Genomic DNA, 24709 nt, shown 5'->3' with positions numbered 1-24709 from the left:
GGGATGAAAAGGTTCCTCCAGATATTGAATGTGAATGGAAACAACTTGCAGAAGATATGTTATTTATTGAAAGTATCAAAATTTCACGATTCTTGTTGGTTGAATCAGATAACCAGTTTCAACTGCATGGGTTTTTTGATGCCTCAGAGAAGGCATACGCCGCTGCAATTTATTATCGTTCTGTGTTAGATACTGGACAAATCATTGTTAGTTGGTGATAGTCAAGACAAGAGTTGTACCATTAAAAACCATATCACTTCCTTGATTGGAACTTTGTGGAGCATTCCTGTTGACTGAATTGATGGATTTCACCTGTAAAGCTTTGAGTACTTCTATATCACAAGCTTATTTTCCTACTGATTCCACTGTTGTATTAGCCTGGATAGGATCACATGCAAGCCGATGGAAGACCTTCGTTGCCAACAGAGTAGCAAAAATCCAATGTGTTTATGTTCTCCTGTTCAGTGGCAGCATGTGAGTGGAAACACTAATCCTGTTGGTCTTGCAACTCGTGGTGTGTCATCATTAGCACTGGTTACTTCATTGTGGCTGCGTGGTCCTGATTTATTGTATGATTTATTTCCTTTTTAGCCAGCATTATCTGCACCACTACTGAATGATTCTATGCCCAAGCAAAGATGTGCTTTACAGTCAACAACTGCTGCCAGTCACATTACAGATGCTTATGATTTATTTTATAAACATTCTTCTCTCACCAAACTTAAACATGTTACAGCATTATGTCTGAGGTTTGCAAATAACTGTAAAAATTCAGAAGATCAGGTAAATGGATTTTTAAAAACTAGTGAATTATCTAAAGCTATGCATGTGTTAATTAAATTAATGCAATACGTTGAATTTAAGAATGGAATTAACACATTAAGCAGAAATCAATCATTATCTTGTACAAGTAAAATTTTATCTTTAAATCCATTTTTAGATAAGTCAGGTATTCTCAGGGTGGGTGGTCGCTTGCGATATGCAAACCTTGCATATGGTTTTAGGCATCCCATTTTGCTGCCAAAGAGGCACATTTTAACTCATCTCATTGTTAGACATTGCCATAAAATACTTTTGCATGCAGGTCCACAACTCATGCAATCTTGCATTCAAGAACAATATTGGATCATAAGTGGTAGAGCTGTTATCAGAGATTTAGTTAGAAAATGTATAAAGTGTTGCAAAATTAGAGCGTCTGTCACTAATCAATTGATGAGCAATTTGCCATCTAGTCGTGTTTCCCCTGCTCCTGGGTTTTTGCGCTGTGGAGTAGATTACGCAGGTCCTTTTCAAATTAAAGCAAATAAGGGTCGAGGCTCTAGGTCATTCAAGGCATATATAGCTCTATTTGTTTGTTTTACGGCAAGAGCTATTCACTTTGAATTAGTGACTAATCTTTCAGCAGATGCTTTTATTGCAGCTCTCAAGAGGTTCATTTCCCGCAGAGGCAAAAGCAGTGATATATATAGTGATGGCGGTTCCAATTTTGTTGAAGCAAAACACAAACTCATGGAATTTGAAAGGCTTGCTAGATCTGCAAATTATAATCAAAATGTTAGGAGATATTTGATTAATAATGACATTAAATGGCATCTAAACATTAAAGGTGCGCCACATATGGGTAGACTCTGGGAAGCTGGAATAAAATCAACAAAATGCCATTTAAAACAAGTAGTTGGTGAGGAGAGATTGACATATGAAGAATTTGAAACATTTCTCACACAAACAGAAGCTTGTTTTAACTCGCAACCTTTAAAAAGTTTATCTAATGATCCAAATGACTTTCATCAAATCAGCATTGATGCCTGGTCATTTTCTTATTGGTAGATCATTAACAAGCATTTTTGAATCAAATTACATTAAAGTTTTCCATCTCACTAGATGGCAACATATTCAAAAAATGGTTCAACAACTTTGGAAGCATTGGCACAAAGAATATCTGTGTCGATTACAACAAAGACCAAAATGGCTTTTGCCAACTAAAAATCTTCAAGTTAATGATCTGTGTCTCTTAAAGGATGATAACTTTCTTCCAACTAAATGGAAAATGGGTAGAATACTCAATTACATCCTGGTCTTGATAATATTGTTAGGGTTGTAACTGTTAAAAGACTTCAGATGGCATGGTCAAAAGAAATATTACAAAACTGTGTCCATTACCACTTTGAGTTTTAATTCATCTGTATTATAAGTTAAGTATTATATCATGATTTTAATACTGTATTGTGCTTTTTTGAATTTGCTGAATTTTTAACCACTGAATGTTGAAATAGTATTTCAAGGTAGGTGCCATGTTTGTACCTTATGTAAATTTTGGTTTTGTTCTCTACAAAAGGCGCCTGCGAGAGCCGAACTATATCTGTTGTATGAACTTGTTCTTCTCACGGCCAATAAATGCAGAAATGAAGCCCATGTTTACTTTCCATCCACTAACAATTTCATTAAAATTTCTAATTCAATATATTTTATATTATACCAATCAGATAAACTATTTAAAAATAAAATTAAAATACAAATAATTAAAAAGCATGTTTAATACATTTTAAATTACCCAATTTGTTTAACAATTACAACTGTAATTTAGAAGATCAATTAAAGGTCTTAGGCAATAATATTGCCAATACTCTCAGAACTCAAATAGAAAGAAAAACATGCCAATGTAAACTTTAAAATTAGGCAAAGCAGCTACCATATTTTGGCATAGGTTTTAAACAAAACTCTAAGAATTTCAAGGTCAGTCAGTCACAGGTCTCTCTTCTTTAAGAACCAAAAAACTTTGGTAGAATTCTACTTTCATTTTATTTCATTATTCATAATAGTTTTTCATTTCAAAACCACAGCTTGTTTGTTATATGTGACAGTTTCAGGAAACAGAGTTAGAGAACAAATATACATAATTTATTTTTGCTATAGATATAAATTACCATTACCAATTTGACACAAATTATAAATGTTTTATTACTAGAAATTCTTCTACTTTAAAAACAAAAAATGCCCTTAAAACAACATGATGTTGTGTAATATTTGACATTAATACAGTCAAAAGTCTTTAATCCGGACGTCCGTAATCCGGAATGATCTATAATCGGGACCTCAAAGCTACAAACTTTCTGCGCATTTGTCAATGCATAATGCATTAGCGCATGCACATAATACTTCTATGCATGCACATTTAATGTATAACGGACGGTATAAGCTAAGCTATTTCAATAAATGTTACAGATTGCGTTGTTCCTTAACCTTCTAAATGAATCCGGCTTATTATTTTTTGCAGACTGTTAGAGCAATTTTATTAAAGTAAGCTTGAACTTTCGATTATGTCAAAAAGAATTTCTGATTCTGGAGCTATCAAAGGATCAACAAAGCGAAAGCATATTCCGATGTCCATCAAGCAAAAAGTGGAATTGCTGCAAAAAATGGATAAAGGCATATCCTTTGATTCTCTAACCATTCCGAAATATGTTTATCAATTTCACACTGCTCTCAGGGGGGGGGGAGAACGTCGCAGTGTACTATGAACTGGAAGTTGATCTGTCAGCACTACTCTTCTTCAGGGCACATGTTTTTACTTTATTCAGGTTATAATTCCTTACTAAATGTAGTATTTCATCTCGATGCACTCCGTCTTTGATATGATTTAAATCAAATTCCTCGTCATTGTAAATATCACGAATACACATCAAATAGTTTTGTGGTTGCAATTTTCTAATTTCGACTATGCGCAATGTATACTTCACGCATGCGCGTGTTAAAAGAAATATTTAATAAAATAAACAAATTAATATTAAGCTTTTTTTTGTAAATTTTGATACCCTTTAGATCACAATTGCTCTTTATTTCATAAATTATGGTTTCATATTTTTAATTTTATAATTTCTGCATGCCATCTTACCAGATTTAAACTGATGACCTATAATCCAGAAAAATCGATAATTCGGAATCACTGAAGTCCCGCCGAGTCCGGATTAAAGACTTTTGGCTGTATATTGTTAAGAAATGTCCAGGCAAGGTAAGATAGCTTCCCCGCAAAGCAAGGTTAGGGTTGCCATAAAATGGCAAGGGAAGGCAGGGTTGCAACATTTGGCAAGAAATCGCTCATTTGGCAACAAAATTGACAATATGCCATGGATGGATGGAGAACCTTCTGGATCGGATTCTTACCGGTTTAGCCCAGAATGTTCTTGAACACAAGCCGAAAGCTATATAAACTCTGCTGGTCCACAGTCAGAGTGAGCCTCGTATAGTAAGGTGATAGTCAGTCATTGAGCCAGTGTCTCGAAATCTAGCGCCTAGTTGGTCGTCGAGTGCATCGAAGAGTCTCTTAGTGTATCGCCGTCAGTGCATCATCAAGAGAGTGTGATAAGCTCTGGGAACGACTGAACCGAAGAGTCGGGAGCTGTGCTCTGTGTGTCGTCGAGTGCATCGCGAGTTGTAGCGAGGAGAATATCGAGAGTATGCGGAGTTCCGAGAACGACCGATCAGAGTCAGGTGCTGTACTCTGGTGCTTTGCAGTAAAGCTGTATCCATTTTTACTGCCTGACAGTGTGAAGGGTGTGTCGCTGATTGTTCCAGCATGTTTATTGTAGATCTTCGACGACTGTAAAAGTGTTTTGGAGCTGTCCTGATTAATATTGATAAATAAGGTGTGTTTCGATACTTCGTCAACTGCTGTTGTCATTATTCACTCCAAATTCACACGAACCTCGCACAAACATGAAGGAAGAAAATAACATAACAACTGGTGTCAGAAGGAAAAAACGCAACTATATGAATATTGAGCAAGATTTAGTATTAAATTGAAGATATGGATGCTAATTTGAAATTAGTCAAAATTTAATTTATATTGATGCTGAAAGTTTATTGATAGAAGTAAAAACACAGAGTTTCTTTTCTTCTTTGAAAAAAAAGAAAAAACAATGTGGAATATAAGGGTTAGTTTTGTCCATTTTAATGATTAAAGATGATTATTATTACTGGCATCAAAAAAAGAAATGATGTCAGTTGAAATAATTTTGAAGAAATAATTGTTACATTGCAAGATATTTTTTAAACCTCACCTTTAAAATAAGACACAAATAAAATGCAATTGACAGTGCACTTAAACTTGTAAGACTATCAATTTTTCTCAACATTCCAAGAGGTAGAGCAACACAAAGTCCTACAAGCATTAAGACATTGGTTCGCAAATTAGGAGAATTCTATATAAAAAAAAAAGTAATAATAATAACACAATTAATATACATAAAATAAATAATAATAATAATATACATAAAATATATAAGCAATACTTAAATCAAATTATAAATTCTGGATAGGACAAAAACATTTTTCAATCACTTAGTAGTCATGCCCAAGTACGACTTGGGTGATTTAAAAATTTGTGGCAGCAAAATAATTTGAACATATACTACTTCTGACAATATTATTATAACAAGATCTATTCAGATATGAATTACTTTCAATAAAAAATTAATATGAATTAATATAATATTTGTGAATTGATACATAATCTCTACATATAATAAAATAAAGAGTCTGTCTGTGTGTTAGTGTGTGTGTCTTTCGTTCGTGCTGCGCGTAAAGCTAATAGACCCTCGGCTACGAAATTTGGTACATAGGTGCATCTAAACAAGAGCCAGTGCACCTCGAAGCGATTTTTTCGAATTTTTTTTATTTTATGGTATGTGACGAAATTGCGTCATTTTGAGACATAATGGGCTATAGGAAAGCGAGATTCTACTCTACACACTCCATTTTCACATCGTCATGAAACGTAGGCACTTAGTTATTTTACGAACTTAAGATAAATTTTGTGTTTCAATAAATCGATTAAATACGAATTTATTTAACAAAGTGAGCTTAACACCTTTTCAACGGGATTTTTTTAAAAAAAGTTTATGTTTAAAAATGTACAGTTTATTTTTCTTTGATTTTTGGACACGTTAAACTTTCATCCTTGCGACTGCTTATACAAAAAGAATTTTGGAAAAATTATAACATTTTGTATTTTTAAAAAAATTTTTAAATGAAGCTTCCGAGTACACATCTTTACAAATGTGATTTTGGCAACAATTTCCTTTCTTATTGTTGTTGATAGATTTTTGATGAAATCGCATCATTTTTAGTAGTTTCATTCTTTTAGAAATATGGGTTTGGCAACAATTTTTCATCATATTTCTTACGTTACTGTTTTTAAGAGATAGGCATATTTCATTGTCATTTATATATATATATACAATACATTTTTATTGATTTTTTTTTGATAAAGTTGTTCTGCAGAGTAAAATTCTGCGTGGACTTTTATGTTTTTTTTTTTTTAGTTGCTTTCATGTTATTTTTTGCTTATTTCACTGTTTGTAAGATATTGAAAAGTTTTGCATGATTTTGTTTCTTCAACGGAAAATTGGTTAATTTTTTTATTAGGATAATTAATATTTGTATTAAGGTATATAGCTTATTTTATTGTAATTTTTTTTCTCTTGAAAATATAAGATAAAATATCATTAATTATACTTTGCATTTCAGAATTTTTTGTTTTTTGTATTCTTTTATGTTATTTATTGCTCATTTCACTGTCTTTAAGATATTGAAAAGTTTTGAGTGATTTGTTTAGGAAACAAAGTTCTTAACCTCCTTTATATCATTTGAGTTCTTTAGATTTTGCAAAGGGAAGTTGGTTAATTTATTTATTAGGATAATTAATATTTGTATTAAGGGATATTACTTATTTCATTGTAATTTTGTTATACATAATAACTTTTTTTTTATGAAATTGTTCTGCAGAGTAAAATTCTACGCAGTTTTTAAATTTAAAGTTTGGTGCTCCCTTCAGCCATTTTTCTAGTACATTTAAAAGCCAGACGAAGGCTGGCAGCGAAGCTAGTAGTAGTTAATAAAGTTGTTATTAGCTCTATATTACGAGCCACTTCTCTCAAAATAAAACTGTTAATTATCAATAATATGATAAAAAATACATGCATATATAATAATTTTTTCTCATTAAGGGGGAAAAAATATTAGCACCTTTACCTAGTTAGAACAATAAATAAACTCTGAACAACTGCAAGATTTTTCCTACATAAAATACAAAAAGGTACACTTACTTCAATAGTTAGGAATTCAGCAGCAAGAGGAGGTCCAAGGTCCCCAATAACAACAAAAAATGCAATACAAACGCCAATCAGAAAACCAATAACACTAAAAAAAATTTTTAAATCAATTAAAAAAAACAAAGATTTAAGATAAATTATTTTGGACATTTGAAATTAAAGAAATGATATTTGATTAAATACTGCAATATTTTATTTTATGCTATATGTTTAGCAAATGTAAATTTGAGGAGATTTAGAACTAAATAATCATAACAAAATTCAAATTATTTTATTTATTTCAGACTTTTTGTAAATTATGAACTATTATTTTTAGGCAAAGTTGAAATGAATGGAATTTTTAAAATTGGAAATAAATATTATCATTTTTATTTAAGAATCTATACACATGTTCCTATATTTAAGTAAAATGGCAATACCTAGACCACCAAATTTTAAACACACGTAGTCCACCACGTGCACATGTACACCTCGAAGCCAACTTTTTATTTATTTCCTATTTTATGTGAATTCATAAATTCTAAAGCAATGTCGTTTCACTCTGGAAAGCATAAGATATTTATGTTTTAAATTTAATAATAAAACTCAGAGATTTTAAAGAAATGTGTGACCATTTGGCAAAGTGTAACATATTTGCCTTCCAAATTTAATAAAACAGAGATGAGCGATTTAAAAGAAATATGCTACCACTGCTGAATATAAAATATTTTTATCTTCCATGCACAGTCACTTAATTTTTCTTTCAAATTTAATCTGTTATTAAACTAAACAATTTAAAAGCAATAAACACAATTCTTTATCTCTGTTATTATTAATTATAAACTGGAATTCTGAAATTACCTTCCCTGGATTTATTAAAGCATAGCATATTTTTTCCTTCCTTTTTATAGAAATTACTTTAGGCTGAACACAACAACAACTAATTCATATTTCAAAGAAAATAATAATAAGCATATATCTCCTTAAATAAACTGAGTGAATGTTTAATATAAATTAAAATTAGATTACAAAAAAAGCACCTTTAAATTGATATACACTTTCACAAAAACTGTTAATTTTAAATATGTACCAATCTAACAATATGTTTTTTGCTTAATTTTAAATTTTACACTGGCATGCTTCTCTTTAAATTAAGTACCTAATATAATGCCTTTGAAATTTTCAATACTTATCTATCCCTGAAGAGAAAATAACTTATTTATTGGAGAAAGCTTTATAAAGCAGAAAAAAATTCAAAACAAGAACAACAGCTCATTCAGATATTTTTATAAGTGAAAAATATGCAATGAGAGGATTTTACTTCCTTGCTTACCACGTTTTATTTCCACAAATAATGTTGCTTAAATAGGTAGATTTTGCATATTTTTTTAAGATAGATAGATTTTGCATATTTTTGCTTAAATACATAGATTTTGCAAAAATTTATTTTGCAAAATCTATGTTTTATTGACAATATTAAATCAAATTCTTTTTCTCCCTTTCTGAACTAATTTTTTAAAATTAAATTACATTTTCTACAGAGATTGTAAAATGAGTGAGCTATTTTTTTACCTAATGTCATCACACTTGTTAAGTCTACTTTTAGAAACGGACTGCATCTTATGCTTAAACAATGACTCACTAAACTGAAAACTTTAAGTCTATATATAATATTTAATTGCTTCTTGGTAATATTTATCAGCTACATATTTACTTAACAATATAAAACAATTTATTTGTCACATATATTCATTTAAATTATTATTATTTCAATATATACATTACATAGAATTTTTTAGTATTTAAATCAACAATAAAATTAAAAGCAAGTAAACAAATTAACAAAATAAACTTATAATGTATAATATATTAAATGCTCATATATGAGCATTCTTATGCATGTGTTATTCAAGGTCAAGCTTGCCCAAAAAACTGAACATAAACTTTTTCAAATGTTGAAGAATAAATACACTCACAAACGTGTTATACAGTTGGTTAACAGGATTGATCTTGAACAACATGCACATGTAAAGCTTGTATATAAACATGGCCAATAAGTTCTGTGATTTTCCTTCATTAAGAGTGAAAACCCTGAATAAAAGCGAACTTTTGACAGACCACAAAAACTACAGCTAAATTGATATTAGAAAATAATAATTACAGAAATCTAAACTTAATGTGAATAATAATTCCTTACATAAGTTAAATAAAAACTGATAAGTGAAATTTGGAAAGTAACAATCTCAAGTCTGTTTCCATATTTAGCCTATCAAATATTGAAATACTTTTATTCCCACAGTGGCTCTTGCTATCTTCTACTGCAATTTTACTGAAAAGTGGTAATTTCTGCATTGTATCAATCTGTTCACTACTTAATCACATCATGCTCACAGAAATAAATCTGCCCTGGATATTTCCTCATGAAAATTTAATATTTTACTTCACTATTATTAGCGCCATACGACAATGAGCCTATTAATCTGTAAAATCTTTCTTGTCTGCTTTAGTGTTGTATTTATGTGTTATAAAACATAAATACAACCCCAAAAAATAAATAATAAATAAATAAATATACCAAAAAAATTGTAAAATTGAAAAATAAAATAAAAAATGTTTAAAACCAAAAATCTTCCAAAAAAAATAAATAATTAATTTTTCCTATCCCTAAACTTCCTCGACCTAATGTGGCTCCCTCTAGTGTGCATCATGATAACTATTTATACATTTTTCCTATTTCTGCTCACTATTTAGATATATTTCTGATGTGGAAATACATGGTTTTGAAGCACAGGCACTCTGTATTTTATAATCATTGGCATTGGCACAGCGCCTCTTTTTCTGCTCTAAACAATGCAAATGAAAACTGAATAATTTCTTTCTTTTTTCATGACTTCTGATAAATTCATATTTATGAATTATTATTTTTAAGGTAACACATTACTCAGAAATTGACAACTTATCCTTAATTTTCGAAAGGTAATTTTTTTCATTGTAAAATGTATATATTATTGCTAATTTATCATGAGATATAATGGTTTGATCTATAAATTTATTGTTCTTTTCATGACTCAAACTAAAGAAAGTTAGTCAGAAAGAGTGTAATTAGACTTTTCATTTAAGACTTTCTCTTGGCCACATACTATGAGTATTTTCTGATATATTTTTTAAAAATTATGCTGAGAAGAATAGTACATTGAAGTGTTTAATGAAGATCATGATGAAGAAGTGAAATTATATGACTTCTTTGTTTTTGAATACACATAACTTCAGAATTAGAGATAAATAATAAATGGGTTCTCAGAGCCAGGCAGGATAAATTAAGGGTGGCAAAATTTTTAGAAGCATCGAGCAGCAAATTTTAAAGATGCCAAAATTACTGGAATTTAGGAGATGTATTGGGCAGCTAAATTTAGGGGTAGAAAAATATTTAGAATCTAGGGAGACACTGGGTTGCAGATTTCAGTATCTGCACAAGTGGCAAAATTCCTAATGAAATTATCATCTCCATGAAATGTGAATATATTAATAATGTCCGTATATTAATAACCAAACATTATTAAACAGATTATTACAATTACGGGATAAAATACTGATAAAAAGAATATGAACAAGTGAAATGAACACAAAATCCAAAAAAATGATATACCTCATCTCAACAGCCAATTTTCCAGTAGAACCAAAAGTATGGAAAGCTAAAATGAAAATAGGCATTATTGGGCATTGTGCTACAACAAAATTATTTAAAAAAAAAAGAGAAAAAGAGAGGGATTCTCAATAAAAATGGACCAGATGGAATAGTGAAACACTTGATAGAATACTAGATAAATATACATTTAGACTAACATGGGAATATTATATACCTTCTGTTTCACAAGCATATAGTAAAGTTAAATTAAATTTAAATAATTCTCTTGCACCATTGCTGCAAGGAATGAAATTTGAATTTAACAAATATTCTCTATTCATAAAAAGTTAATAAAAATTTTAAATTTAATTAAGAAAATTTAATTGCAAAAATAAAAAAATTAATTATTGCTGTGAACTAATTTACGATATAATTTAAATTCTAAGAGCATATGTAAATTAAGTGCACTTATCTAAAGCCATGAAAAATGGTAGCAATTTTCACATACAGTAGCAGTTTACAATTTTTACATTTTTTTACACATTTTTACAATGCCTCAAAGTTAGCAACATTTTTGCACACAAAATAAGCATTTTACATTTTACATTACTTAAAGTTTACAGCATATACAATAGCTCTCACAGGCAGCAGCTTAATACACAACTTTACATTGTATTAGCACCCTCTATTTATACAGTTAGCAATAACAAACTACTCAACCTCAGTTTAGCAAATGCTAATCCACTCTCAGGAATTCAAATGTGTAGTTCTAGGTAAATTACATTAAAACTTTATATTTACTAGCCTTTTTAGTATTTTTTTTTTATATTTATAGATTGTATATAGTTTATTTTAGGTTTACATGCATAATTCCTGTAGGGGAAGTTTTCAATAGGCAAGAGTTTCTAAATTACTTTGGTTTTCTCTTTTAAATTTTGACATTTAATTAATATTTTAATTCCTAATAATTTAATTGCTAAATTTCTCAAAATTCCTACTAGTTTAAATTTCTTTTTTAGTATTTCACAACTTTTAGATTTACTTTTGGTTTTGAATTCTACTATAGACTTGCCTATATGGATCACGAAACACGAACTGTATAACCGAAGAGTTAGGTTTGGAGGCAACTTCCCCTTGATAAGTCTGTCTCCTGCCTGCTCAACAGTTATTCACTTATGCAAATTGGTTTGGTCTTAAAAATTCATTATAAAAATTTTTGAGATTAATTTTTTGGAATATTTTTTTTCATAGTTTTAGATATGTGCACTTAATTTACATATGCTCTTAGAATTTAAATGACATTGTAAATTAGTTTGCAGCAATAATTATTTTTTCTTTATTTTTGCAATTAAAATTTCTTAATTAAATTTAAAATTTTTATTAGCTTTTACAAATAGAGCATATTTGTTAAATTCAAATTATATAATTTCTGTATATTTTAAAAATAAGAAGATAATTTGCAAAAATAATTAATGCTTTAAATTAAATATATCATAAATTAAATGCATTTTTATTTAAATCAATCATATTAAAAAGTAAAAGAAATAATAATTCTTAAGATTTGCATCTTATGCTTTTAAATACCTCAGAGAGTTAATCAGTAACGGAGAGATTAAATCTGAAAGATAAGTTGCCAAATTTCAACAAACTCAAATGTTGAAATTTGGGAATGAAAAGTAAAACAATGCAAAAATATGTTTCAAAACTAATAGTCCTTTTGGATTAATAAAAGTGATAAAAAAAACTTACCTAAAAATTCAAAATTTCTTCTCCTGGCCATAATAGCAGATTTTAGTAATAAATAACAGGCTAAACGAGTAAGCATTCCACTAATGAAGATTAATACCATACTCAGTAAAATTCCACACTATAGAAATGAAGAATGAAAATGTTACTCTTTTATTACAGCAAATTATATAACAAAAGATTTGAAAAAATCTAAAAATTAGAAATGAATTTTAATTAAATCTCATAAATATTGTAAACTGCACCCCCCCCCAAAAGGGAGAGATCTGTATCTCCCTTTCTACTGGGAAGACTGACAAAATTCAAAGTGCATTTTTCATGTCTCGAAAGCACGACTTAGGATATATACAGTACAAAGTCCGTAATCCGGAAGTACATTAACCAGAATGATCTATAATCTGGACCTCAAAGCCCCAAACTTTTTTTTTTTTTTGTATGCTTTACGCATGCACGTTTAATGTATAACAAACGGTAAAAGCTAGGCTAAAATTATCTTTACAGATTCTAAGGCATTTCAGTTAATGTTGCAGATTGTGCTGTTCCTTAATCTTCTAATTGGATCCGGCTTATTATTTTTTGCAGATTGATACAGCAATTTCATAAAATTTAAGCTTGAACTTTAGATTATGTCAAAAAGAGTTTCCAATTCTGGAGCTGCCAAAGGATCTACAAAGCGAAAGCATGTTTCGATGTCCATCAAAGAAAAAGTGGAATTGCTGAAATTAAAAAAAAAAAAAAAAAAGTATAAAGGCATATCTGTCACAAAATTATGCAAGCAGTATGACATTGGAAAGTCAACTGTATATGACATAAGCAAAAAGAAAAAGGAACTTTTTGAGGATTCCGACACCCCACTTGAAATGAATAACAGAAAAAGTGTTTCTTATGCTAAAAGTGACGATCATGATAAAGTGATGATTGAATGGGTAAGACAGCATCACAGCGAGAGTGCGCCATTGATGGGTCGAATGCTAATGGCTGAAGCCAAAATATTTCATAAAAAATTAACTTAAACATCGAGTGCACATACTCGACAGGTTGGTTAACCCAATTAAAAAATCGCCATGGTATAAGACAATTAAAATTTTCAGGTGAAAAAGCTTCAGCTGATACTGAAGCTGCTGAACAATTTGCAGATGAATTCATTGAACTCATTACTAGTGAACAATTATCTCCAGAACAAATTTACAACGCTGATGAAACTGATCTTTTCTGGCAATATGTACTGTGAAATACCTTGGCAACCTCTACAGAAAAGGCTTCAACTGGTGTCAAAGATTTCAAAGTGAGACCAAAGATTTTAGTGTTCGCAAATGCTGCAAGAATGCACAAGTGCAAACTTTTCATAATTGGAAAACATGCACGATCTCGAGCATTTAAAGGAGTAACAATTTTCCATGTTATATATCATGCAAATAAAAGAGCATGGATGACACCAGCGTTGATGAATGAGCATTTAAAGGAGTAACAATTTTCCACGTTATATATCGTGCAAATAAAAGAGCATGGATGACACAAGCGTTGATGAATGATTGGTTTGAAAGTCATTTTATACGTGAGGCTCGGCAACATTTGAATTCGGTTGGTTTACCTGATGACTCAAAAATAGTCCTGATTGTTGACAACTGTTTGGCACATACTTCACTTAAAGTTTTAGTGAAAGATAACGTACCCGTATTACTCTTCCCTCCAAATTGTACGTCTGTCATTCAGCCTATATGTTAAATTTCTTGAACAATGGCAAGACTATTCAAGACATTTTTGAAATTTTTTAGCATAAAATCTGCTGCGTGGAGCATCACAAGATCGTAGGAGGATGCAGCCCCAGATACGTTAAAAAATGCTTGGCATAATTTATGGCCAGCTACCATGTTTCATCGTGAGGGTGATGAAGATGATAGCCGCGAATTTGAAGGTTTTCAGATATTGCAAACTAAAGGTGAAATTTTCCAGTTATTGGATTTTTTAAAGAAATGTGGAGAAGCGATAATAAATGAAGATGATATAACAGAAGTTTTTCATTGTGACGATAATGCGCCAATCGTCAATCAACAGACGGCAAAATCTGTAGTATGGTTCTAGATCCAGAAAATACCACTTCCGATAGTGAAGAAAGTGACAGAGAGGTTATTTTGATTAAATTTCGATTGACAAGTTAGTTTGTATTCTCGACACAACAATTACAGGATTTGAAAAGTGGAACTTTGTAACTGAACAAGAAATTATGTCTGTTTATAGAATTAAAGAGAAAGTATTAGCACATAAAACGAAGTGACTTAAACAACTTACATTGAAAGAAATGTTTAATAAAGTAAACAAATAAATATTAAGCTTTTTTTTTTTTTTTTTTTTTTTTGTAAATTTTGATACCTTTTAGATTCATAACTGCTCCTTATTTCATAAATTACGCTTTCATATTTTTAATTTTATAATTTCTGTATGCCATCTTACCAGACTTAAATTGATGATCTATAATCCAGAAAAACCCCTAATCCAGAATTGCCGAAGATTACGGACTTTGTACTGTATTAGATTTATATATAGCATTGTTCTAATACAGGTATTTTGACACAAAATTAGACTTTTTCTGAAAATACATGTCAATTTTTTTCCATATTTCGATTCTACGATGCAAATTATGCCTATATATTAAATTTTGTAAAGTTTGGTGTGAAATTCACGGAGAAAATTTTAAAACTTTATCTAGTCATATTTTTTTCAGCTTGCGCTAAGAATAATTCACTTGGCAAACTTCGCATACCATCTCATATTGGAAAACCCCTCATATCGTCCTTTGCTGCACAAAATGTAAATGAAAATGTGAGTACTTCTGAAGTTGATGCTCATAATAATACTCAATTTAATGCTCAGACCAATAATAGTAATACTAGTAATAAAAATGCTAATAGAAAAAATGTTATGCCAAATGTGAATGACAAAAGTCAAGTTTTAGAATTTGTTACTTTTATTAAGCAATTATCTAATTTAAATAATATTTTTGGTATGCAAAACATATCAGTTAAGAATAATGTATTTTAGAAATACATTCCTAAGTTAAATGCACTTACTGATACTATGGATAAAATATTTCTGTTTTTTGAAATCATAAGTGAAATTTCGAACCATGTATCAGAGTAATATCAGCCAATCATTAACACTTTTTACATGGAACACAAATGGATTGCTCCCTAAAGCCTACCAGCTCAAGGAGTTCATACACGAATTCCGTCCTGACATCTTACTCATACAGGAACACATGCCTGGTCCCCAAAATTCATTCTAAGCCTGCAATTATGTCACCCACAGTTGGGATCGACCTACTGAAGGCAGATATGCTCCTAGAGAAAATGCATGAGGAGGGCTGCTAATTTTAATTAAGTGATTCATTTCTCATCATATCACTCCATTACCACAGCTTTTAGCCTTACAAGTCTTAGCTATTACACTCACTCCAAACACATCACGACCAATCACTATTATCTCCACCTATTTTCCTATATACACACCTGCAAACTCTGTAAATGCAGATTTGTAAACATTATTAAATACCTACAATTGAGTTATCATATGTGGAGATTTCAACGCACCCCACCGCGAGTGGAATTGCTGGGATATTAATCAACACGGATGCATTATACACAAATTTGCTCAAGTGGCCAACATTAACCTAGCATTTCCAGCTAAACCAACACACCATGGTATTGGCAGACCATCTGTTATTGATTTCTTTATTTTGAAAAATATCAACTTTCCTGACAACATTGAAAGCTTGTCATAATTATCCTCAGATCATAACCTCGTTATGATGGAAATCAATACCAATATTTACAGTACACTACACAAAAGAGCCCTTATTACTAACTGGGCAGGTTAAAGCAACACTCAGTACACATTCAATACGATACATACGAGAGATGAATTAGACACTTTTACAAATGACTTTACGGAGGAGTTATACTGTGAATTGTTGAAAAATAGTAAAGAAAATAAAGAGGAGAAAAGGCATAAAAATAGTGCTATCAGAGAGCTCATCAGAAAAAGAAATCATGCACGGAAACAATGGCAGAGATTCAGATGCTCTGCTGATAAAAATCTTCTGAATAGACTTAACTAAGAAATAAGGACTCTTATTAAAAAACATGCACAACTCGACTGGGCCAGATACTTAGAATCGCTTTCAGCAGATGATAACTCTGTCTGGAATGCGGTTTCCAAGTTCAAAAGACGCAACACAAATATTCTGCCCATTAATGGCCCTACTGGGATTGCTTACATTGATTTTGAGAAAGCACTCTCACAGACAATTATCAGAATTCTCAGTTTTGAACACACAACATTCCTCGTGCACAAAGAGAACACTTAGTCTCTTCCCTCATTACCCAATCAAGAACAAACACTAACAACACACCCTTAATTATGCCATCGGAAGTTAGCAGTTATATCGAGAAGAGGAAAAATCGAAAAAGCCCTGGATTGGACAATATCAGCAATAAAATTATCAAGGAGATGGTTCCCAAGATGCCATGCAAATTTACAAAGTTAATAAATGCTGTGATCAAACTTCAGCACTTTCCGACCAATTGGAAAACAGCAGTGATTGGACCCATACTGAAGCCGGGTAAAGATCCTACCATCGCTACTTCATACAGGCCGATATGTTTGTTATCTACATTAAGCAAGATCGCCAAGGCAGTGATATTAAAACATATTCAAGACTTCATCGAGGAGAATAAGATCCCTATTCCACAACAATATGGATTTCGGCAAAAATATTCTACTACCTATCAACTTTATCAAGTTACTGAATTGATTGCTGATGACTTTAAAAAGAGATGCATAACTGTTGCCCTCTTTCTTAATATTTCAAAAGCTTTCGACTGTGTACGGTTACAATGGTCTCACAAGTTAATCACTCTGGGATTCCCAGATTACATCATAAACCTCATTAATTCCTATCTGTACAATAGAAACTTTGTTGTTCATTATAAACAAGCATACTCCACATGTAGAGAAACCCTTGCAGGCTTGCCACAAGGGAGTTTGCTCTCGTCTACCCTTTTTTAAATTTATACGAACGACATTCCACAGAATCCCCTCATTACACTAGCATTATACACAGACAACACTGCAATCCTTCACCAAAATGCGTCTATGGCTGTAGTTGTGCAATCATGAGAAGAACACATAATTTCTTTCTTAATATTTCAAAAGCTTTCGACTATGTATGGTTACAATGGTCTCACATACAAGTTAATCACTCTGGGATTCCCAGATTACATCATAAAGCTCATTAATTCCTATCTGTACAATAGAAACTTTGTTGTTCATTATAAACAAGCATACTCCACATGTAGAGAAACCCTTGCAGGCTTGCCACAAGGGAGTTTGCTCTCGTCTACCCTTTTTTCAATTTATACGAACGACATTCCACAGAATCCCCTCATTACACTAGCATTATACGCAGACAACACTGCAATCCTTCACCAAAATGCGTCTATGGCTGTAGTTGTGCAATCATGAGAAGAACACATCCATGCACTGGAGTCCAGGATGGGTAAATGGAAAATTAAAATCAACGTTGAAAAATCAGAAGCCATCTACTTCACCAAAAAGGTCAATAGTGATCTTAACATCACTCTGGATATGTACAAGCAAAGTATCCCCTGGAACAAGTAAGTCAAATACCTTGGTGCTATTTTAGACCAAAGACTCACATGGGCTGCACACATTACATATATCCTAAACAAATTTTGGGGTACAGGGCTGTGGAGTCAATAGGGAAAATGACCGACTCCGACTCCCTCATATATATGTAAACATATACACATGGGTTACAGCTTATTTTTTTAATATAAAAGAAGTAAAAGATGCTACAAAAAAATTTATCGCATAGCATCTAATTCATCACTGGAAAAGGATGATAGAGACTCAGTTGCAATGTCTGCAGTTTGACTGTCCTAATTGAATACTCCAATTGTTCTGAGAATAATTTCATTCTTAATGAAAGTTCACAGATGGCTTTCTAACAACCTCTATATCATCAAATACGTACTTCCCCATCACACTACTTGATCAATAATTGCTCCTTTTCCTGATTGCTTCCTAAGAACAGCATCAATTTTGACAGTTCTTGATGCTATTGCTGCTTATCTAAATTTATCAGCGAGATTTGTAACTAAATGAATCAGTTTAATCAAGAATGGCAAATATCACATCCATCCTCCTCCCTTATATTTATTTATTAATATGTCAATAAAATAGAAAATAACTATTTATTAATGTATTATAATAAATAAAAATAATAACTCAGTTTGTCATTACATTTTTTTCCAATTCACTTTAATTTCATTTCGAATTTAAACTGTCCAAAAATCTGGAGTCAGAGTTGACATGTTTTTAGCGTCTCCAGCTCCGACTCCTTTTACCCCAAAATCTGCCTAACTCTGACTCCGACTCCAGAACCTGAGTACTAAAGCATTACTCAACTCCTTAATTTCCCAAAATTCAAGTTTATCTATTGAAAATAAAGTTTTGGTGTATAAATAAATTTTGTGTCCCATCATTACATACACCTGTCCTGTCTGGGGTTACGTTTGTGACTCAAGAATGATGAAAATTCAACAAATACAAAATGTAATTTTAAGACAAATGGCAAAATATAAAATGTAACTTTAAGATAAATAGCAAACTGCCAGTAGTACATTCGAAACAAAGAGATTCACAGAGAATTGAATGTTAATAAAATCAGTGTTTGTATTGCAAAAATTGCTAGAAAATTCTTTCAGAATATTGGTAAAGTGAATAATACCTCCATCCTAGTTATGAATTACAATATTCATGACAGTGCAAATAGAAAAAGACCAGGTGCAGTCCTTCTTCATTTGAATAGACTCCTAAATGTAACTTCTTCAAATTGTGGTCAAAATTTAATCTCATCGACTTTAATTTGCGCAATAATTGTTTAGGCCCCCATATTATTTTACTCTATGATCCTGTTTACTTTGTACTTCTGCTATTTTTATGTTAAAATAATCCACAAATATCATGCCAACTGTGTTGCCATCTATGATATTTTAGACACATTAAAACCCAAGTACTACTTTGAGAAATTCAACAACTGCATCGTCATCTAGTCCAAACAGTATTAACTATTCCCCTTTCCATTCATGCAAAAGTTAAGTCTTTTACCTAAGCCCCTCCTGCCCACCAATGCCTGACTTGCAATAGATTTGTGTTTGTCTTTTACGTTCCTTATTGGTTGAAATGTGCATGGACCAGTTAGCTCCGAACTCCGGACCTGTATCACATGGACAGATGTCGGAATGATGATGAACACCAGGGTGCCTGGGCCAAAGGCACTACTCCTGATCATACAAAAAAATTGTGCTTTTCTTAATCATGTCAAAAGTAAACAGATAAATAATTTGAATCATAATTAATTTAGATACACGAACTGAGTTTAATAAGTTAACCTAAACTTAATATAAAAGGTATTTATTGATTCATGGGAATTTGTACTAAACTGGGTAAGTATTAACAAAATGTGCTCGATCACCTGGACTTTAGTCTCCACTTCTCTCATTTGGACTTCTGATGCTGAACAGCTCGCCCGCATCTAACACCTATGCTATATTTGCTTGGAACAGTAGCCTTTTTCTGCCATTCACTCACGACATGCTTATCAGAGTAACTCTGAATGGTAAATACCTAAGACTTATCCAATGCTGTACTGAGAAACTTTATTCTCATTTAAGAGCACTCACCACGTTGTTGCCATACAAAACGTTATGCGCTGCGCTATTTTGCTACACACAGGATGAGAATTACATTCGGGCACTTAATACAACATGTAATCGCACCTAAGTCTTGGCAAACTTCTTAATTTACAACAACCTACTTTCCTTTCCTTTTATTTCATTGTACACGAGCAGGAAAAAAGGTCATGTTCATTACTTTCAGATAATTTTAACCAAGTGTGTAAACCACAATGGGCATTATTACCACTTGTATGCCAAACTTTAAAATGCGCTAATACGTAAATTTCCATATATCTTACAAAATTTTGAATAAAAAACTCTAATTTTTGCAAGTGTGCCTAGAAATAAATCTGCTGTAAGATGATGTTAAAAATTTTATAGGTTATAACATAAAAAGGCTTTCGAAAAATTTATAAAAAAATATATAAAAATACAAATTTTAAAAATAAATCATAAAAAAATCTGATGTGTGCACCACATGACTTCCTTGTATAGAATATTAAATTATACTCATTCATTTAAACTTATTGAATTGAATTAAATATACTTCGTCGATAATACATCAACCACAATAAAATAACAATAATACTCTTTAAAATTCACTATATTTGTTAACCATAGCGACACTCTGGCCCTAGGGTCACTTAACAGCGTTACATTTCCTTCATTTTTTTAACTCAGAACGCACAAAATTTATATCATCTTAAGAATTATCTAATCGTTGCCACATGTTCTATTCAAATACTATAATAAATCTAAAATGATGTATAAAAGAAATTAAGCAAAGAACAACAACAAAAAAAAAAAAGAAAGAGTTTTTCACGGACAATTCAGTATTTCTCATTCAATTAATTCAGTTCTCACTTCACGACAAGGCAAAAATACATTAAAACTCAAGATGTCTGTATTGAAAATTATGAAGTAAATCTTAAATACTTATTTCCTCGAATAAATTTCAGAATGGATTAAGCATGATTTAATATGCAATAATAAAAGAAGGCATTATCTTTGTTATTGCAAAGCTTACTTTCTCTAGATTGACAACAAATTTACTATTCTGCTGTTTCAAATGTAAACAAGCAATGGCCGCCATGGGAAAAATTATTAGGCTTAGGGGCATTTAAACGACTTTTAAATTGTTGATAATTCTAAAAATATTGCATACAGATTTACTAAAAGCATAAAAACCTTAACCGGAAGATAAGAACAGCACAATTCAATCATTTTTAAAGCAAACAATGCACAATTTACAAACATATATAAGAATAAAAAAACTGAGATCACTGACCCGAGTAACAGAGTGAATTATATATACCTATATTTATATACTTTTGGGGTGGCCGATTGCAACTAAAATACGAGGTGCACATCTACATGTTATAGCAGTCCTATATAAAAAATTTCAACGTTCTGAGGCTACTCGTTTTTGATTTATGCAAGATCCATACGTACATACAAACGCACAGTTGCCACGAAAAATTCTCTTCAGAATTCATTTTAAATTAGTTTTACAAATTTTGGGGCAGAAAAAGAGTCCTTTATCCTGTCCTTACATACAGATGTCATGCAAAAACATTGTTAAATTGCATTTGATAGCGGTGAAAATGGATATTTTCGTTGAAATATGATGCCTGAAACTTTTCGCAATTACAATATTTCCTTTTTACTTCGTACAAGGAAGTAAAAATGTGCGAATTATGTTTGGTTTAAGGCTAAATTTTGAATTCTGCAAGAAAGAATCAAGTAAGTTTAATAAAAAAGAGATACTAACAAATATATATTAAATTCAATTAACACTGAGGAGCTAAAATTTTCAGAGCTATTTTTTCAAAAACTACTTGTGCAATTTTTGCAAAACATGGCAGTTTGGCATAATGAGTTATAGAATCGAAATATGTAAAAAAGTTGGCATGTCATTTCAGAAAAAGTCTGATTTTGTGTCAAAATACCTATATGAGAAATGCTATGATATAAATCTAATACATATACTAAGTCGCGCTTTCGAGACACGAAAAACGCAAATTGAATTCGTCAATCAGCCCAGTAGAACGGAAGATATAAAACTGCCCTCTTTTTTTTTTTTTTTTTTTGCGCATTGTATTTATCATTACATGCTAGGTTTTTATGCTATAAGCATTACACAGTCTTGATGGACTAGACAAAATATAATAGAAACATGTTAAATAATTTATAAAATTATTTGCATTATATAATAACAGCTAGATACAATACGGACCTGTTTTTAAAGCACTAAGAAAAGAGTTTCACTTTACAGACACCATAACATATTAGTATATTACAATTTATGTAATTTCATGATCTTTCTTTTTGAAGATAAATAAATGCAAAACATGTTAAACATGGATTAAAAAGTGCCAGTTACAATATATCATGTACATATTCTGGCATGCATATATGGATCTTTATGAAAGGCATGCAAAAAATAGAATTATTTAATGTTACTTTCAAAACAAAATATTACTTAGCAGCAATAATTGAGAAAAAAATATTCTTCTGTGCTATAAGTCAAGTCATCGGTTTACTATGCTTTTTGTTAACATACTTAACCAAAGCTTTGAATTTAATTTCTCTTCTAAAGTGTCTGGGGTATACACACAGTTTCACCACACATTAAACAATTCCACCGATATACCTCCTCAAATGAATCTCCGGAGCCAATAAATTCTGAGTAGACAATATTTTGAATAAATAACACTTCTACGCCATCAAAATTTCTGACGTAGAAGTGTTGATCCATAATGATTAGGAAATGGGAGGCGAAGGCAGATTAAATTTTCAGTTTTATTTTCAGCAATATGTTGCGGCTACACACAAGTCGGCACATTAATTGTGCCTATTCCAAAAGACTTACATTTTTGATAGATTTGCAGCAAAAAAGAAGAAGCAGACAGACTGCAGTCCAGCTAAGGCAAAGCATAGAAAAGAAAGTGCGTAATGTTCAGGATAAAATCTCAAGTCAGACTGAGTTAGTTTTGGTCTTCAAAGCATTATGTTTGTACAGTTAATATTTCTGTAAAATTATTATTTCCTGGTTGAGTTTCATTTACATCATCATAATTACATAAGAATCATATGATATAGAATAGGCTTGAAATGATGCAGTGCAGAGAGGGGTTACTACTTTTAGCAAATTCCGTGTTGAGTACTGTAAAAAAATTGCAGCGAAAGTGTATGCGCAAAAGCGCCAAATCTAGCAAACGTGCCCGTTTACCAGTGCCATATCTAGCGTATGCGCCAATTTCAGATTGCACAAGTTTATATAGTTCTATATTTCTTAAGATGCCATTGAAATATTAGTTTAATTTTTAAATCCTTTTTTGATTTAAAATTCTTTTTTTGATATCCTATGGATTTAACAATTTGGGAATTGCCCATGATGAAAAGTCTGCAATAGAATTTTGGGTAAAGTGCAGAATCACCCATTGCTTGACGCGTTTTTAAGAATTTCACATACTCGGTATCCCATGTACACATTGATCTATTTTCACTTTAAAAAAAAATCCCAGAATTGCACAAAAATGGCACTGCGCACACCCTTGACTTTATCTATGTATAGATTGACCTATTTTCACTTGAAAAGTAAAAGAAAATTGACAAATATCTAATTGTTTTTACCCTTGTAAAAAGCGGTAAACAAATAAGTGGGCGATTCTGCACTTTACCGAGAATTTTTTTTAAAGAAAAGGCATCATTCATTATTGAAAATTATGTTTGAAAAACCAACGAGATGAAATTATGCCTTAGGGATAACTCGATGGCGAAATAGCGATGCAGGCATCCCTTCAGTTATGTTTAGCAATTTTTATATAAATTATTGTAATGATTCGAAATATTTATTTACTCTTATGCTTCCTTCCATTCAGTCATATTTTGCCTTTTTTATATAAATCATAATAATAAAAAAGTAGTATATGAAATTAATTTTTCATCTAAATTAAAACATGAATCTTAGATAGTTATTTGCCATTATACTTCCTTTCTTGCGTTAGGGTTGCCGCAAATATTTTTGGCTGCACTGGCATCAACAATAGTTTGGCGATTTTTTACGGCCCTCAAAACTGAATAATACCCCATTTTTAGAATTGAGAAGGGAAATTTAGTTGCTAATTTAATCTTTTACATATTTAAATCATCAAAGTGTGCATGTTCTTCACAGAAGTGTTATCATCCAAATTGAGGCTACGACTGTGAAAGCAAATTAGTTAATTAATGCCTTCGTGTTATAATCTTCCAGATATCTTCGGTTCTGTCAATCTATGTGCGCAACTTGGAATCAGCAAGTCATGTTTAAAGTTTTAAGTCAAAATTCATTGTTCGAAATTTAATCTAGCATATACGGTGATTTAATAAGTGCAACGTTGTAATTGAACAAAGCGTATGAAAATGTGAAAAAAAAAATTTGAATCATAGAATTGCTAAGAGTGCTTAAAAATGAAATCTAGAGCCAGCCTTTCAAAATTAATCCAGCATTT

At 31.2% G+C, this 24709-nt stretch overlaps 1 protein-coding gene across 6 annotated transcripts in view; it reads right to left on the bottom strand.

Annotated features, from left to right (window-relative positions):
- The window catches only part of LOC118200393 (solute carrier family 38 member 10), an 85854-nt gene that overhangs the window by 50296 nt on the left and 10849 nt on the right, over window positions 1-24709 (bottom strand). For all 6 annotated transcript variants that reach the window (XM_085818941.1, XM_085818946.1, XM_085818942.1 and 3 more), the window contains 4 exons: window positions 12463-12580; window positions 10735-10780; window positions 7104-7197; window positions 5058-5198 (listed from right to left, as the gene is read on the bottom strand). In XM_085818941.1, the coding sequence (XP_085675067.1) occupies window positions 5058-5198; window positions 7104-7197; window positions 10735-10780; window positions 12463-12580 (399 nt within the window). The remainder of the gene's footprint in view (window positions 1-5057; window positions 5199-7103; window positions 7198-10734; window positions 10781-12462; window positions 12581-24709) is intronic.

Source organism: Stegodyphus dumicola, chromosome 6, assembly GCF_044657685.1.
Source record: "Stegodyphus dumicola isolate Sdum_Otavi_A_Nest chromosome 6, ASM4465768v1".
NCBI classification, from domain to species: domain Eukaryota; kingdom Metazoa; phylum Arthropoda; class Arachnida; order Araneae; family Eresidae; genus Stegodyphus; species Stegodyphus dumicola.
Note: the sequence above shows the minus strand (reverse complement) of the source record. Positions and strands in the feature narration are given on the sequence as shown.